At 48.7% G+C, this 15,446-nt stretch overlaps 1 protein-coding gene across 5 annotated transcripts in view; it reads left to right on the top strand.

Moving 5' to 3' along the window:
* The window catches only part of ATP9A (ATPase phospholipid transporting 9A (putative)), a 136,452-nt gene that overhangs the window by 5,976 nt on the left and 115,030 nt on the right, over window positions 1-15,446 (top strand). Inside the window, exon 1 of one of the 5 annotated variants that reach the window (XM_013985464.2) lies at window positions 13,697-13,725. Coding sequence (XP_013840918.1) covers window positions 13,712-13,725 — 14 coding nt within the window. The 5' untranslated portion in view covers window positions 13,697-13,711. 5 annotated transcript variants of the gene reach the window in all.

Here is a 15,446-nt window from a genome sequence, read left to right as displayed (position 1 = left end):
ATGTGGCCGGTGCCCGCAGTGTCGGTGGGCGTAGATACAAGCATTCATCTCCACCGTCATGGCAGGTGCTGTTGGACACTGCTGCTGTGGCCCTTGCCTCCTTCTAATCTTGCCTTGAGACACTTTGGCCCCTTCAGCTCCCTCTTGATGCAGGACCTTTGCACATGCTCTTCTCTGCCTAGAAGGTCCTTCTCTCCCCTCTTCATCCAGTCAAAGCTCTGTCTTCCATTAAGCCTCAGGGAAGGCTTCCCTGCTGTTCCCAGGGCAGGTCGCATCCCACTGCAGCAGCCTCTCAGAGCATCTGCTCCTCTTCTTTTTTGCACAGTTGCCCTTTGACGTGTGATATTCAGCTGGGAACACCATGGGGCCCTGGCTGGTGACAAGTTCATCATCATCACGTGGAACCCGGCACAGATAGATGCCCAGTAAATCCTTGTTGAGAGAAAGCAGATCTCCAGTTTGCAAAAGAAGCAGAGCGAAGCCTCTGCTCCTGGGAATGGGCAGAGAAGAGCCTTTTCTGGGTGGTCCAGGAAGAAGTCTAGATGTTGCCAACTTGAAGTCTCTAAGACATCTGTAGGGTGTTCTTAAGCTGCTGCTTACTAATTGCTTATGGATTTTCTTGGCTCAGAGATCTTCTCTGGTTGATGGGCTCAAGTCTGCATGTCCTCCCAGTGTGACCTGAGTCAGGGTAGGTGGGTGGTGTCTGAGGAATTTGCAGCCTGGGCACCAGGAGAAGGACATCTCGGGCAAGGAGAAGACATCCCAGGTGCCCTCGGTCTGCCTTTATCGCTTTTCCTCCACCAAGGGACGTCAGCTTAGGTGGTGTTGGGTTGGTGAGATGGCTTCATTTTTATTTTATTTTATTTTTTTGGTCTTTTGTCTTTTTAGGGCCGCACCCGTGGCATATGGAAGTTCCCAGGCTAGGGGTCCAATCAGAGCTGTAGCTGCCGGCTTATACCACAGCAACGCCAGATCCTTAACCCACTGAGCAAGGCCGGGGTGGAACACGCAACCTCATGGATCCTAGTCGGATTCGTTTCCGCTGCACCACGGCAGGAACTCCTTAATTTTTATCTTTAAATACAAGACCCATGTTCTAGCAAAGACTTGTTTTGTTGTGGATTATCGATGTGCAGATCTTATAAGCTGTACTAATACAGATGCAGGAAGTCAAACATTTAGTGGAAAAGAATCAAATAATATGAAACCTGGTTCATTCCAGAGGTCACAGTGTGTATGGTGTAGTGGGCAGAGACCTCCCAAAGATGTCCACTTTTAATCCCTGGCCCTGAGCATATGTTACCTTACACGGCAAAAGGGATTTTGCAGGTGTGATTAAGTTCATAACCTTGAGATGGGGAGGCATTCCGGGATTATCCAGGTGGACGCAGGGTCATCACAAGCGTCCTTGAAAGAGGGAGGCAGGAGAAGGGAGCCTCAGAATTGGAGAGTGGCCAGAAGTGCCCTGCCTCGGGCTGGAAGGTGGAGAAGGGGCCATGAGTACAGCAATGCAGGCGGGGTCTGGAAAGTGGAAAAGTCAGGGAAGGGATTCTCCCCCGGAGACTCCAGGAGGAACACAGCCCTGCAGACACCTTCAGCTTAGCCCTGTGGACCCACTTTGGACTCTTGACTTCCGGAGCTGTGAGATAATTCATTCGCGGTTATTTGTCACAGCAGCAAGGGGAAGCCCATGCAGTTGGTGCATCCCCCAGACCTGGGTAACAGTCTTGGTCAAACCCCGGGGGGCCCACCGGGTCGGCCAGCGAGCCCCCTGCCTGGTGGGTACAGCAGAGACATCTCAAGCCTCACTCTTACACTTTGCTTGGGGTGTAGCAAAAGGATGCTAGGCTCATTCTGTGACCACTGAAGAGGAGAACTAATATTTGTTTAGAATCTGCAGTCTTTTGAATTAGCTGCGCGATGGCTCTCTTGATGTTTGGTTTTGTTTTGGTTTTGGTCCTTGTTTTACGGATAAGGAAACTGAGGCTCAGAAAGGCAGAGCTTTTAACCCGGGCCAAGAATGAGTGGCAGAAACTAATGAGCATGCGGGTGCGTGTGACTGCATGGGGAGGACGGGAGGGTTTCTCTGAGCGCCCCGGCTGGGGCTGGGTGTTTGATCAGCTCCATCCCTTAACTGCAGCTTTTGTCTCTTTGTTTTTCACTCCAGTAACAATGGAATCTTTCTTTTTCCAAATGACTTCAGGGTAGAGAATTTGGGCGTGGCAGTGGTTTAAAGTCTACTGCATTTTAAAAATTGCTGTAAGAATACAGGTAAGAATATTATAGACTGTAATTTGAAATGCCCAGGACAGGATGCTGGGTTTGTTGCTTTGCGGTTAAAAGTTTGGGTTCTAGGCTTACAGACTTAGGTTAATCAGTTTTGCCCTATTACAGATTTGACATTTTTTTAGTATGACTCCAGACCACTGTGTTTTCCCCTCTGCGCCTCGGTTTTCCCTTCTGTAAAATGGGACATAGAGTGCCCATGGGGCCGGGCAGAATACGTGCAAGAGTTGATACAAGTCCTTGGAGGACGTCGGAAATTGATCTCGGCCTGCAAGGAAGGACTCTTGCACTGGACAACGTTATCTTCTCTTCTTTCTGGAACTTTGTGGAGCGTTTGGTTGAGTAAGAACTCTGGCCAGACAATAGCCAGAGACAACTTGTCTCTGCTTGGAGCCATCTCCAATCTCAGATGACGGGGCTGCTGCAGGCCATGTGCTTCTTTGCAGACGTGCTCACACTGTGCTGGGACCAGGGTGCATCAGGGGTGTGGAATCACTGTTCCCATGAACTTAGAATGGTGCCCGAATAGGGAGTGTTTTTTTTGTGTGTGTGTGTGTGTGTTTTGCTTTTTAGGGCCCCACCCATGGCATATGGAGGTTCCCAGGCTAGGGGTCCAATAGGAGCTGCAGGTGCCGGCCTACACCACAGCCATAGCCACGCCAGATCTAAACCGAGTCTGCGACGTACATCACAGCTCACGGCAATGCTGGATCCTTAACCCACTGAGCGAGGCCAGGGATTGAACCACAACCTCATGGTTCCTAGTCGGATTCGTTTCTGCTGCGCCACAACAGGAACTCTGGGAGTTCTTTATACAGACATGTTCATTCTGTTGAATGGTCTGAACTTTGTATCGAAGCTGTCACTTCTAATTTGTGGTGTTAAAATGCCTTTCTGTTTTGACACGTTGGAGACCGTACTGGGAATACAGTACATCAGATTCTTGTTATTTGCAGTAGTTCTGTCCTGTAAAGTCCTCAGCACTGAATTAGCGAACAGTGAATCGCTGTTTCTACGGGAAATACAAGGTTAGGTAGGTTCCTGCCAGACTCTGGTTACAGCATTTTGGTCAAATGATCAATATAGAATCTTGGGGAGTTCCTGTCACGGCGCAGTGGAAACGAATCCGACTAGGAACCGTGAGGTTGTGGGTTCGATCCCTGGCCTCGCTCAGTGGGTTAAGGATCTGGTGTTGGCCGTGAGCTATGGTGTAGGTCACAGACGTGGCTCGGATCCTGCATTGCTGTGGCTGTGGTGTAGGCCAGAGGCTACAGCTCTGATTAGACCCCTAGCCTGGGAACCTCCATATGCCAAGGGTGCAGCCCTAAAAAGCCAAAAAAAAAAAAAAAAAAAGAGTCGTTTTAGGTATGTCTCTATTGAAAAACACCGTATTTGGGGAGTTCCTGTTGTGGCACAGCAGAAATGAATCCACCTGGTATCCATGAGGATGCGGGTTTCATTCCTGGCCTCACTTAGAGGGTCGGGAATCCGTCGTTGCTGTGAGCTGTGGTGTAGGTGGCAGACGTGGCTTGGATCCTGTGTGGTTCTGGCTGTGGTGAAGGCCGGCAGCTGCAGCTTGGATTCGACCCCTCGCCTGGGAACATCCGTGTGCTGCTGGTGTGGCCCTAAAAAGCAAAAAAAAAAAAAAAAAAAAAAAAAAAAAAAAAAAAGAGAGAGAAAGAAAGAAAAACACCTTATTTAATTAATGTTGGTTTATTATCATTGAGCTCATGACCAACAACATTATAACTCATGCCTTGACGGAAACTTATGTAACATGTATGTATCTTTCTCCCAGAGGCTCATCACAGGCTTCTTGCTCTTAGGAATGCTGATTGCGCGGGGGCCATTTGATTCTGAACTAGATAACAAAAAGCACAAAAAGGCACACATGGCACTCAAGAGACCATGAAGAGGACACTGTGTACAGTATGAGAGCAGACACAAGAAGGCAGAGCCTTGCCCTGTTCAGCCTCAGTGGGGAAAGCGTGTGGGTTACTTCAGATTTTTTTTTCCACTCTGAGCATGTCTGTGAATGCCCCCAGGGTGCTGGGAGTATTGATTGTGAGGTTACAGGTTTTAGGCAGTAGGTGAACTGGCAGAAACAAAGCTCACAAAATTAGGAGGATGGGCTGTATTTAGGTGGCTGTGTTTTCAGTGTCTTCCTGTTGACACCCTGGTGTTAGGTGGCGGTGTGTGGGGGTGTGTTTGGGGGGGTTGTGGGGATTTTGCTGGTGGGTGAAATCCAGGGCCCCAGGCTTCCCCACTCCGTGCCAGAGGGCCGCTTGCGTTCACAGCTCTTTGTTCCCTTCGAGGAGAACAGCCAGAGCAACGTTGGCACCGGCCCATCGGGAAGTGCTGCGCCCCGTCTGCCAGCCCTGTGGTGCATGTGCCATCCACTCTCTATTCCGGAATCCCTGCTGCGGGCCTCTCCAGCGCTCCCCAAAACCAGACCAGGTGCTCCCCACTCATTCTGCTCTTCGGGGCTTCCGTGAGGAAGTCCAGGGAGCCACCTGCACACCGGTCCCCAAGGAAGGAGGCTGGCCATTTGACCTTGACCTCAGCCACCCATGCAGCAGATAGGAGGGAAGAGGCAGGACGTTGATGGATCCGTCTTTGGACTTTGGGCTGTTGCTTGTCAGAACAGATGCAAACAAGAGTCATTAGTCAGGGCTGGCCGGACTTCATGGCTACCCTTGGGCACGGACATGACACGCCTGCAGCTTCAGTCCTGAGAGCCAGGGGACTTTGGCTTATTTTGGAAAGAAAAAGACTAGCTGTAACATATATTTAGGTGACTTGCAGGTAAAAAGATAGAAAGGGGCTGATGCTTTTTTTTTTTTTTTTTTTTTTTTTTGCCTTTTAGGGCTGCCCTCGAGGCATATGGATGTTCCCAGGCTAGGGGTCAAATCAGAGCTGTAGCCGCCGGCCAACGCCAGAGCCACAGCCACCCCACATCCAAGCCGTGTCTGCGACCTACACCACAGCTCATGGTATCTACATCACAGCTCACGGTAACCCCGGCTCCTTAACCCACTGAGCGAGGTCAGGCATCAAACCTGTGTCCCCAGGGATGCTAGTCAGATTCATTTCTGCTGAGCCACGACAGGAACTCCAAAAGATGCTGACACTTTTTAAAGCTAGTGTCTGTTTTGTTATGTGACTTAGGCATTCAGAGCTTGGCCTGTGGGAAGCATCACCTAAGATCCCTTCAGGCAGCTCATGGCCAAACGTTGAAAGTTGGCGATTATGTTTGTGGTTCCTTCTCTTTGTGCCAAGTGATACTTGTTTGCTCTTTGTGGTAGTGGCAGGAATTTTCCCTTTAGAATAGGGTTCAGTAAAAAACAGTGGATTGAGAAGTCAGGGATGGTTTGGGAGGTTTGTAGGTGTGCCCTGGGTATGGCATGCCTGCCATTTAGGAAGTGGTGGCTTATGCTCAAATGGTGCTGTTGAATGGTCTAAGAATACAGTATTATTGTTACAAGGGGAAAAAAATGGGATAAGCTGATTCTGCTAATAGATTAAAAATTCTTTCTATTTTTCCAAGTTTTTCGTGAAAAATATGATTTTTATTTATTTATTTTTCTTGGCTATGTCCATAGCATGTGGACCTTCCCAGGCCAGGGATCAAACCCATGCCGCAATAGTGACCCAAGCTGCTGCAGTGACAATGCCCGATCCTCAACCTGCTGCACCACAAGAGAACTCCAAAAAACATGATTCTTAAATGACCGTTAGTTTACCGTGTAGGATCCTTTTTCTTTTTCTTTTTTTTGGGCTGTACCCATGGCATATGGAAGTTCCCAGGTCAGGGGTCACATCCGGGCCAGGGGTTGAAACCAAACCACAGCTGTGACCTACACCACAGCCATGGTAATGCTGGATCCTTAACCCACTGTGCTGGGCTGGGGATTAAACCTTCGCCTCTGCAGAGACAGTGCTAGATCCTTAACTGGCTGTGCCACAGCGGGAACTCCTGATTGGAGATTTTAATGTTGCTTTTATCACTGTCTGAAGTTTGAGGGGATCATGGGAAAGAACAGCTGGAAGGAGCCGGTGCAAAGAAAGGCTTCTGGTGTGAACCAGACAGCGGGGTGGGCCGGAGGCTCTTGCCTCCTCCCAGTGGCTGCCCTCCCTGAGGACGAAGTGGCCTGTGGTGTGAACAGGCCTGGCAGGCTCTCCCACCCTCCGCCAGGCCATCTGCAGCGACACAAGGTGAAGTTGGGCTCAGCCAGGCTAGACCTCAGGGCTTCTCAACCCCAGCTCTGTGGGTATTTTAGGTTTGATGATCCTCTGCTTTGGGGTCTGTCCTGTGCCCTGGAGGATGCTTAGCAGCATCCCTGGTCTCTACCCTCTAGATGCCAGTAGCACCTTCCCCCAGTGGTGACAGGCAAAGGTGCCTCAGACCTGGCCCGGCCCCTGGGGAGGGGGCGGGGGAGTAGGAGAGGGCAGAACCGCAGCTGATAGGAGCGGAATGCCTGTGGTCCTCTTAGGGTGACTCATTATGTCTTAAAAAAACAAAAAAACAAAAAACAAAACCCAGAAGCCAGAAGGAAAAAGCCATTGGGCCAGAAATTCCAGTGTGAACTGTGTTGGGCTTTCGCCTTCAGGAACTAAGGAAGCCATGAGCTGTTAGGACTTCGGGAAGTGAGGTGGATTGACTTGTATTCCTCCCGGTTTATGAGTTGAAGCCCAAACCCAGCCCCTTAGAAAGCGACTGTGTTTGGAGACAGGGCCTTTAAGGAGAGGGAGGCTGTTAGGGGGAGCTCTTAACTAGTCTGAGCGGTGTTCTAAGAAGAGATTAGGCTGTGAAGAGAGACTCCTGGGGCGAGGAAAGCCCGTGAGGACGCCGGAAGAAGGCGGCCGTCTGCAAGCCCGGGAGAGAGACCTCCGAGGGCGCCCGATCTGGAGACTTGCCAGCCTCCAGCCTCCAGAACTCTAAGAAGATAAACGTCTTTTGTGTACGCCACCCAGCCTGTGGTATTTTCTTATGGCAGCGTGAACAGACTAATGTAGGAAGCACCTCATGGTTATTTTGGTAGGTGAGGAATCTCTTGGTGTTATTAATAAACTTTTATTTTAAACTGATGATGAATTCTTGACCGATTTTCTAGGCAGTCCAGTCTCCATAAACATGTTGCAAAGTCATGTCCCCTAGAGCCGAACTCCCCCGCATCCCCCAGCCTGAAACACATACCACGTGCTCCACGGGGCGGAGGCACTGTCCCCAGATGTTTCCTTTTGCTTCAAGAGTTTACAGTGGTCACATTTCCAGGTTGTGTTTTGGATGGTTGGTGTGTTAATTCTTGTCACTTGGATTGTGCTAGATTAATTTGATGAGAGTTGTAATATTTGCTAATCGCTATTGTGTGCTTATTAGGTGCGTATCGTTCTTCTAAGAGTTTTGTGTGAATCATTCCATTTTATCCTCCTGACAGCTCTACTTTGCAGATGACAAATTGAGGAAAGCTTTTGGCTTAGAAAACTCAAAAACGCATTTCAATTTTTTTAAAAGGCTGATTTAAAATTGAATTCATGCAGCAAATTGCATTTTGCAGCCTGTCTTGATGCCCTTTCCTATTTGAGTTTTTCTATAATGGGCATTTAGAGCAGATGGTTTTTGTTGAGGGGAAAGGAATTATGGGTTTGCGAGGCTTCAGTGATTTGGAAATAAGTATGTGTGTACTCCATTGTTCCTGGGGAGGCTGAGAGCAGAAGTGATGTGACAGAGGGAAACTGTGGAAACTTCAAGTTATCCTAATAACCATAAGTTCTTCAGAAGTGTAGTATCTGTTTTCAGAGTTAGTTCACATATTGATCCCTATTTTATTTTATTTTTTGGCCACAGCAACAGCTTGATGTGGGATCTCAGTTCTCAGACTAGGGATTGAACCCAGGCCACAGTGGTGAAAGTGCCAAATCCTAACCATTAGACCACCAGCGAACTCCCCAATTCATATTTTCTCTTTCTTTCTTTCTGTCTGTCTTTCTTTTCTGCCCCATGGCATATGGAGTTCCCCAGCTGGGGATCAGATCTGAGCCGCAGTTTTGACCTGCACCGCACCTGTGGCAACGCCAGATCCTTTAACCCACTGTGCCAGACCAGAGATCAAACCTTCATCCTGGGAGTTCCCGTCGTGGCGCAGTGGTTAACGAATCCGACTAGGAACCATGAGGTCGCGGGTTCGGTCCCTGCCCTTGCTCAGTGGGTTAACGATCCGGCGTTGCCGTGAGCTGTGGTGTAGGTTGCAGACGCGGCTCGGATCCCGCGTTGCTGTGGCTCTGGCGTAGGCTGGTGGCTACAGCTCCGATTCAACCCCTAGCCTGGGAACCTCCATATGCCGCGGGAGCGGCCCAAGAGATAGCAACAATAACAAAAAGACAAAAAAAAAAAAAAAAAAAAAAAAAAACCTTCATCCTGGCGCTGCAGAGAGGCCGCCAATCCCAAGGCGCTGCAGCAGGAATTCTCCTGTCCTTATTTTCTTAATTCAGACTCTGCAGGGTAGACATTCATGTAATGAGGGAGGGAAAATATAAAACATCTACTTCTAAAATCTCCCTTTTACCTCCACAAGGAAATAATTGGTTTCCGGAGACTTTGTAGCTTTTATATGTCAGTCCTCATAAAAGTCCAAATAAAATTTAAAACTGGACAACTCCCCCATCCCCATCCTCTTCCCTCTTTTTTCTACTCTCCAGGTTAAAGATAAGTAGAGGCCCTTGTACAAGGAATGACATAGCTGAGTTTGGATAAATCAACCTGTCCCATCCATCTCTTCCACTTTGGGCTCTCTGCTGCTGTGGACCCTCTGGAGGGTACCTTGTGTACCTGGAGTAGGTGGCTTTGTTGATGGCCCTTGGGTATATTTGTTACTGTCTCTAAGCTTGTACTGCTTGTAGCACAAGAGGGCCATCAATTGAGACGTGAATTGTTGAGGCAAGAATAGCAACTTTATCTGGAAAGCCCAGCAGACAGAGAAGCTAGTGGACTAATGTCCCAAAGAACCCCTGGCCCAGGGCAGAATTTAGGCATCTTTTATACTAAAAAGGGGCGGGGCCGTGCTTGGTTGTTGCAAACTTCTTGGTGTCAGAATCCTTTGTTCTTACAGGGATCCATGTATGTCTGATCACAGTGTTCTTGTAAACCTCCAATAGGACAAATGTAATTCTCTGTTCTGCAACTTTTTATCTCTATATGAATGGAAAAGTGTTACATCCTTAGAGGTTAGAGCTTTGAGAATGGGCTGTTCAGTGTATTTCAGGGCAAAGGCAACATTCTATTTCTTTCCAAGCAAAGGCAGTAGAACACAAAGGTTAAAGAAACTATCTGAGGGGGAGTCAGATTTGTTCTTTCCTGTTAATATTTTTGTGTTTAGCTCTGGTAGAAATCGATCATTTTCCAAAGTGTACTAATTTGTGATTTTCCGGCCGGGATAGTTCCAGGTGCTCCACATCCTCACCCACACTTGGTATTTGTTATTTTTCATTTTAACCGTCCTCATGGGAGCATGGTAGCGCTGCAAGAATTTTTTTTTTTTTTTTTTAATAATTTGAGAGAGGCTTCCTTTTCTTGACCGGAAGTCAGATTTTAGACATACAGATTAGCCACTTCACGGGAACCCTCAACCTAAGTCTGGCAAAAATGTCACATCCCAGTGGCCTTGCTTTTCTGACCAAGCACACTCTTAATTTTTTTGACCTTAAAGATTTTATTTTGTCTCCTTATAACTTTGCACAGTAGCTCAAAGATTACAATCTCTCTCCTAACAGAACTCCTTGTCTCTACTCTGATTCCTTGCAGTATATTTTACAGTTGATTTATCTGTTTTGTTTTGTTTTGTTTGTTTTAGATTTTTTTAATCAGGGGTGACGTTGGTTTACATATTTCATGTGTGCATTATATTTCTACTGCTGTATACCCTACAACCAAGCACCCTCTTCTTGAGTAGTTTATAAGGGAAACTGTAAAAAAGTGTAACATGCGAAAACCACAAGTACATGCGTGTTAAAGAAGAATTGGAGAACAGAGAAAACTGAGCAATGAGATACTGATGTAACCTTCCCTTCAAAGGCAACCACAGTTAACACAAACCTTTTAGCATATGCTGTTTTCTTCCTGTCTTGTTTCCGTGTGGACATAGTTTGATGAATTATAACCATGTAGCACATGTGTTTTTATTTCCTGCTTTTTTTTTTTTTTTCACTTGGCATTTTAATGTAAGGCTTTTTTTTTTTTTTTTGTATCATGATGTGTTTTGTAAGTGACAACTTTTGATGGCAACATTCTTATTTCTTTGCATAGACATCTTTAATTTACACAACCAGACCCTTCTATTGTCACAAGTTGATTCTTATTTTGTTTTCACTTTATGAAGAATGTACTCATTCTGAATGCTGGCCTGCCAAAGTGGAATCACTCCAGAGACACACAAAAGGAAAGTGGGAGGAGGCATAGACCCCAGACCTGAGAAGTCACCCATTCAGTTTGCATGAACCAGATCTGCAAAGTGACACAAAACAGCAGTGCTTATAACCACCTCCCCCCCAACACCAGAATCTTAGCCTTGTGTTTTGGGCATTTCAGAGGTTTGCCCTTCATTTCCTCTGTAACTACTCATTGAGCACTTACTCTGCCCTTGGTCCAGTTTAACCTTGGGGCTGTAAGAGACGCAAGTCCCTCCCAGCATGGAGCTTGCATCTGGTGAGTGGTGATAGCAGTTCTAGTAAGAATTTTGTTCACTCCGTTGGGTTCTTAGGGCCTATGTAGTTTAATCGGACTATCCTGTGGCAGCAAAGCGTAGTCCCATAGAAACTACTGTCATGATTCCAACTTCCCAGGAAACTGAGGCTGAGAGGGGTTCAACAGCCCGGCGCTTAAGCTGCTGCCTTGTCTCACCCAGTCATCCCTTCTCTGGAGAGGCCTTCCTGGACCACCTGCTCTAAGGGAGCCACCTCCCATCCAGTGATGTCATCTTGTTTTTTGGGGTTTTTTGGGGGTGGGGTGGGGGTCAGGGGTTTGTTTTCTGTTGCCACCCTTCCCACCTGCAGAATAGGCTCCGTGAAAGCAGGGCCCTCATTTCTCTTGTTTGTACCTGTCAGTGTTTAGCACAAAGACTGGCACATAGTGGGTCGTAGGGGCTCAATAAATATTTGCTGAGCGACTGAGTGAGCAAGTGAGTGGAGAACAGAAGCCGCAGGCCCCACTGGGCCGGTCAGCTGCCGGCAGACAGGAGCATGAACAAGCCCAGGGGATCTCGCCTTCTTCCCACACCTCAGTGAAGGTGTGTGCTGAGTTTTGGAGCCAGAAAGAGGAAAAGCAACACCTCTCCTTTTTCACAGAAAAGGGGATGCAGACTTTGACTCTGCCCCGCGTTCACGTAGCCTGTAGCTTTAAGGACTTAGCTGTAGATGCAGCGACCTGCCCCTGGTCAGAGGCCTGGGCTGTGGATCTCACACTGATGTCATATTTGCTGCTTGGCAGGAGATGCCCCCATTTGGGGCCTCGCTGGGTCCCAGCAGCTTCCTGCTGCATCATCGAGATTTCTCATGTTTCAGGCCATGGCATTGACTGAGGCTGAGCCTTTGTCTGACAGTCTCTAGTTATCCCCTGGGCAGCACGGGGCTGTTTGATGCCAAGTGATGGAAAGGAGCCTTGGGGGACCAGGGCTTGCTAGAGAATGACCCCTGTACAGCCAAGCTGGAGAGGGCTTGCGTGGCCGTGGAGGGACCTGACCCACTCAGAGCCCTCCCCAGCACTGGGGCCCCACAAGGGACTTTGAAACACTAGCATTTTATTTTTCCAATATAAAAGTTACAATTCCTGTTAAAGGAAAGTCAGTGGTTCCTGTGGTATGCGCTGGCCTGATGTGGGGTCTCAGTTCCCAGACCAGGCATTGAACCCAGGCCACAGCAGTGAAAGCACCAAGTCATAACCACTAGACCACCAGGGAACTCCCAGTGGTTCCTCTTCTGGAAAAGTTAAAGATAACAGTAGCTAGAATCAAAGCCCTACCTTCTATTAACATTTAGGTATTAGTTCTGATTGTGGCTCAGCAGAAATGAATCTGACTAGTATCCTTGAGGACACAGGTTCGATCCCTGGCCTTGCTCAGTGGGTTAAGAATCTGACGTTGGTGTGGCTGTGGTGTAGGCCAGCGACTACAGCTCCAGTTCACCCCCACCCTGGGAATTTCCATATGCCACGGGTGCAGCCCTAAAAAGACCAAAAAAAAAAAAAAAAAAAAAAGAAACATTTAGATATGTTTCCTTCTGCTCCATAATTTTTTTTTCTGGTTGGCTATTAGGTGACATTATTTCTGTTGGTTTTTGCTGTTATAAATTAGAACTTAGTCTATAGAGGCTACCTGGATACACAGGTTTTTCTTTTGGACAGTTTTGGTCAGTTTCCCCAGCATCCTCAAGTCACTGGGTTAAATGGAACTCCTGGGAATTCAGGGGCGCTCTTACCATGTAGTGGTTACTAAGCTGCTTTCTGGAAGGACTCTGTCATTTTTACACCTGGCGAAACCAGAGTGGCCGGTGTACCGGGGTCAGGATATGGCCGATGGCCTTTACCTGCCATTTTAATTTTGCCCTTTGCCCAGTGGGTACCCACGAGATTGGGAATATTTAAAAAGAGCGAGAAAGAAGTAAAAACACATGCTTTTCTTTCTCTGTCTGCCACAAATAGGGTTTCTTGTTTATTCACGTGTGAGGCAGGAGGAGCTGGAGGGCGGAAGGGGCCTGTGGTGGATTGAAGACAAGCTTGCTTCGCATTAACGCTCTGTAGCTGTACCTGGCGAACCTAACGCCTGGTGGCGGTGTGTTTGGGGGTTACGTCTGGGGACTACTTGAGCTATGTTTGGGAGGCTGCAAGCATTCAATACATATTGTTGAACAAATAAAGTTTTTCCATATACATTTCTCATGGCAAAGCTGTGTGTAGACAGCCCAGGGCACGTCTGCTTCCCTGCAGAAGTGAAGGTTGCAGCGCGGTGGCTGGAGCCCAGGGACGTGGTCCCAGGCAGCAGCATCGTTAGGAGAGGTGCGGACATGCTCCCTGGTGAGGGCCTTTCTGCACCTGAGCCGCCCCGGCACCCGCCCCTCCTCTCCTGTAGCTCCTGATTGCAGAGGTGAACTTCTCTCAAGCGACAGGTGGTGTAACCTCTGCATGTTTCAAGTGCGCTTGGAACCATCCCCCGCGGACTTCCTGGGGCAGTCTCAGCGCCAACGCCCCGCCCAGGTGCCACGCCGGCTGGATGCTGTCGCCGGCTGGATGCTGTCGTGGGGCTGCGGCCCAGGTCTCCATGGGAGCAGGGGAGGAGCCCCGTCCCGGAAGGAGGAGGGGTTCCTGCTGGAAGTGCTGAGAGCCCGGGTTCAAGCGAGACTGCCTCCCTTCACCTTGCGCTCTGCTCTTACTGGCGGTATGACCTGGGGCAAGTGAGTTCAGCTCTAGTTCCCAGGCTAGGGGTTTAATAACAGTGCTCAGGGGTTATGAGGACGAAGTGAGTTAATGTATGTTGAGTGTACCTTGAGGGTGTAGACCCCAAGCCTGTGACCCCTGAAAAGAGCAATGGCAGTGACAGCTGTTGTCAAGGCCAGCGGTGGGTTGGAGGGAGGAGCCAGGTGGGCCTGGGCAGTGGCACTGGGGACCGTGTTGTGTCCTGCCGTGTCTGTCACTGGGCGCCTCCCTAGGTTGTCCAGACAGTGCAGAGGTGGCTCTCGAGGCTGCTGTGGGATGAGGTCTCCAGTCACGTGGTCGAGAGCCCTGGCTCTGGGGTCTGCCCACCGAACCCCCAGCTGGCTCCGCCCCTCACCACCTACGGGACTCTGCTGGGGGCGGGGAGGGGAGGATAAGCCCACCCAGGGGACGGTGGTGAGGATTCAGGGAAGTGAGTCACAGTGATGGCTTCAGCACAGCTCCTGGCACACACTGAGTGCTTTATACATGTTCTTGCTTGTTGCTCTGGGGTCTGGGGAATTGCCTTCCATTTAATCATTTCATTCTGTCCAGTTCTGCGGCATTTTGTGGGGGTGCTGCTGTGTGCCCAGTGCTGCCTGGGTGCTGCCACACAAGACCTGTTCAGATGGCATAGCTAAAGTGTCCAAGCATGGGGTAAGGTTCCTGCATGCTGGGCGCCCTGGGGCATAGGAAGGGATTCACACAGAGCACTTGAGCACCTGCTGTATACCAGGCCTGGGGCGTGGCTGAGTTCAGGCTGCAGACTGAGAGCTGTGTACTGTTTGGGCAGCAGGGTGGGGTTTTTGTTGTTGTAGTTTTTAAGTTTAAAAAGTTTTGTCAGTCACAGAGTCACATGGTTCATTGATAAAAGGTCCAGGAGTGTGTACTTTGCAACCTCAGTCTCCCTCCCACTCCTCTCCGTTCAGCAAAACTGCCTCTTCCCTCCAGCAGCCACAGTTGAGTTTCTTCAGTGTCATTCTAGAGCAGCCTTAACCATTTACCAAAACAGTGCCTCTATTTGATACCTATACCCATCTACACAACACATAGACTTTTTCCTTTTTTATTCAATTGTTAGTACATCTTACACAATACAATTTTTTTTTCTTTTTTTGCCTTAATGATACATCCTGGGCTACTTCCATATCAGGGCATAAAAACTCTTCATTCCCCCCCCCCTTTTTTTTGGCAGCATTATAGGATTCTGTTGATGAATGTACTTACCTACCGAACTGTTTTTTTTTTTTTTTTTGTCTTTTTGCTATTTCTTGGGCCGCTCCCACGGCATATGGAGGTTCCCAGGCTAGGGGTCCATTTGGAGCTGTAGCCACCAGCCTACGCCAGATCCACAGCAACGCGGGATCCGAGCCGCGTCTGCAACCTACACCACAGCTCACGGCAACGCCGGATCGTTAACCCACTGAGCAAGGGCAGGGACTGAACCCGCAACCTCATGGTTCCTAGTCGGATTTGTTAACCACTGGGCCACGACGGGAACTCCCCCGAACTGTTTTTAACTAGTTTGCTACTGATGAGGTTTAGGTTATTTCTAGTGGTTTGCTATTACTTGCAATGTCGGTGAGTGATCTTTATTCCCATCTCAAAGGGAAGCAATTGGGACAGGTTGACTGTTCACTTGTAATTTTGATAGCTGTCACCGAGTTGCCCTCCCTCAAAGTTCTACTGATTTGGGCTCCTC

This window comes from Sus scrofa, chromosome 17 (genome assembly GCF_000003025.6).
Source record: "Sus scrofa isolate TJ Tabasco breed Duroc chromosome 17, Sscrofa11.1, whole genome shotgun sequence".
Lineage (NCBI taxonomy): Eukaryota > Metazoa > Chordata > Mammalia > Artiodactyla > Suidae > Sus > Sus scrofa.
This window is presented reverse-complemented; position numbering and strand designations above follow the sequence as displayed.